The following is a 1,681-nucleotide window of genomic DNA, read 5'->3' as shown; positions in this document are numbered from 1 at the left end:
ATATATATATATATATATATATATATATATATATATATATATATTATATTTTAGTTCTTATGATAAATGCTTTATATGGAATGTATATCACTTAATTGCTTATCTCCATATAGAGAGAATGTTTCTTAAACATTTTCCACTTATATTTCCAAATATCCGTTAGCCGCATCAGTTATAGTTCATACACAACTAGACTCAACACTACCTAAGCATATTTTTATCTTTCATCTTTCATAATCAAATTATGAATATCCGAACATGTTATATGACACTCACTCCACCTAGTATTCTGTAACAATATAAAATTCTTCTTATGTATTCTTTTTGATGTATTTTTCTTTCCCACTGAGGAGAACGGTAATATGTAATTAATTCAATTATAATTAAATGAATTTTTTCCATGTTTCTTACATGTTTATATTACTGTTTGAACCAATTGTATGCATGGATTAAAATTTTATAAAACTTTTAACACCACCTCTTCTCCACCTTTAATTGTCTGTTGAGTTTCTATAGCTTACGTGTTCTAGAAATGTTCATAACACAGCTTATACTTGTAACATTTTCATATTCGAAAATTACTTACAATAGTAAGCTACCAATGTAATATGAAGAATCTTTATTAGAAATCTAACTTTGGAACCCGCTAAAAGTAAAGGATGAAATAGAACTCAACCTTTTCTTATATATATATATATATATATATATATATATATATATGGTGTGAGTTTCCATTAGCCAAATTCATTCATAAGGCATTGGTTAACATGGGGCTATAGTAGAAGGTGCTTTGTAGTGGGACTGATCCCAAAACCATGTGGTTGCAAAGCGAGCTTCTTAACCACACACCCATACCTGATCAATCTTTACAAGATAATTAGTCAATCACTTAGCATGAGCAGGACAGGTTATTTTACTAATGACCTATGCAGCAAGGTGTCCCAACTTAGTTCTGCATTGAGAAATAATTCCATGAATAAAATTAGGCAAAAACTGCATAGCAATTAACTGATAAGTATTAGATTAGTGAAGGCCTATGGCCAAGTATTTAGGAGTTGGGGATCACAGCTGTAAGCTCAGGAGTTCAATTTCTGGGTTGGACAGTATGTTGTATCCTTGAGCAAGGCACTTCATTTCACATTGCTCTATTCCACTCAGATGAAAATGAGTAGTCAATAGTTAAAGGATGGGGGAATGTGCTAATCCTGAGATACACTGACATCTTGGTTCAAGGTGGGTGGGTGGGTGGAGCATTATTGTAATTTCCATTGCTTAAATACTTCAGCAACTGGGATAAGCTCTGGTCTAAGCAGCCTGTAGGTTTGAGACAGACCTTAACTAATTCTGGCTTTTAATTAGACCATTACTGGGGTGGGTAGCACCTTGATATAATCAATGATATACCTTAACATACAAATACTGCAAATGGAGGATGTAAAGTGCAATATACACAATGACGATGGCAGGAAAGATGATACTGATGTCAAAAGTAATGATGATGACGATGATGATGACAATGATGATGGTCATTTAAAAGTGTTCAACAAATATTCACAAGAAAATGGATTAGAATATCTTACCGGAGCAGAATTTGCAGAAGCAGTAATATCTGGGTCATATTCAACCTGAAGTTAAAAAGTACACGTGTGTGTATATGTGTATATGTGTATATATATATATA

General features: G+C 32.4%; 1 protein-coding gene across 3 annotated transcripts in view; it reads right to left on the bottom strand.

Moving 5' to 3' along the window:
- LOC106880840 (transmembrane protein 144) overlaps positions 1-1,681 on the bottom strand; it is an 86,592-nt gene that overhangs the window by 19,987 nt on the left and 64,924 nt on the right. For 2 of the 3 annotated variants that reach the window (XM_052972429.1, XM_014930971.2), the window contains exon 7: positions 1,581-1,625. The exons of the other annotated variant lie outside the window; for it this stretch is intronic. In XM_052972429.1, the coding sequence (XP_052828389.1) occupies positions 1,581-1,625 (45 nt within the window). The remainder of the gene's footprint in view (positions 1-1,580; positions 1,626-1,681) is intronic. 3 annotated transcript variants of the gene reach the window in all.

Source organism: Octopus bimaculoides, chromosome 13 (assembly GCF_001194135.2).
Source record: "Octopus bimaculoides isolate UCB-OBI-ISO-001 chromosome 13, ASM119413v2, whole genome shotgun sequence".
NCBI lineage: Eukaryota > Metazoa > Mollusca > Cephalopoda > Octopoda > Octopodidae > Octopus > Octopus bimaculoides.
Note: the sequence above shows the minus strand (reverse complement) of the source record. Positions and strands in the feature narration are given on the sequence as shown.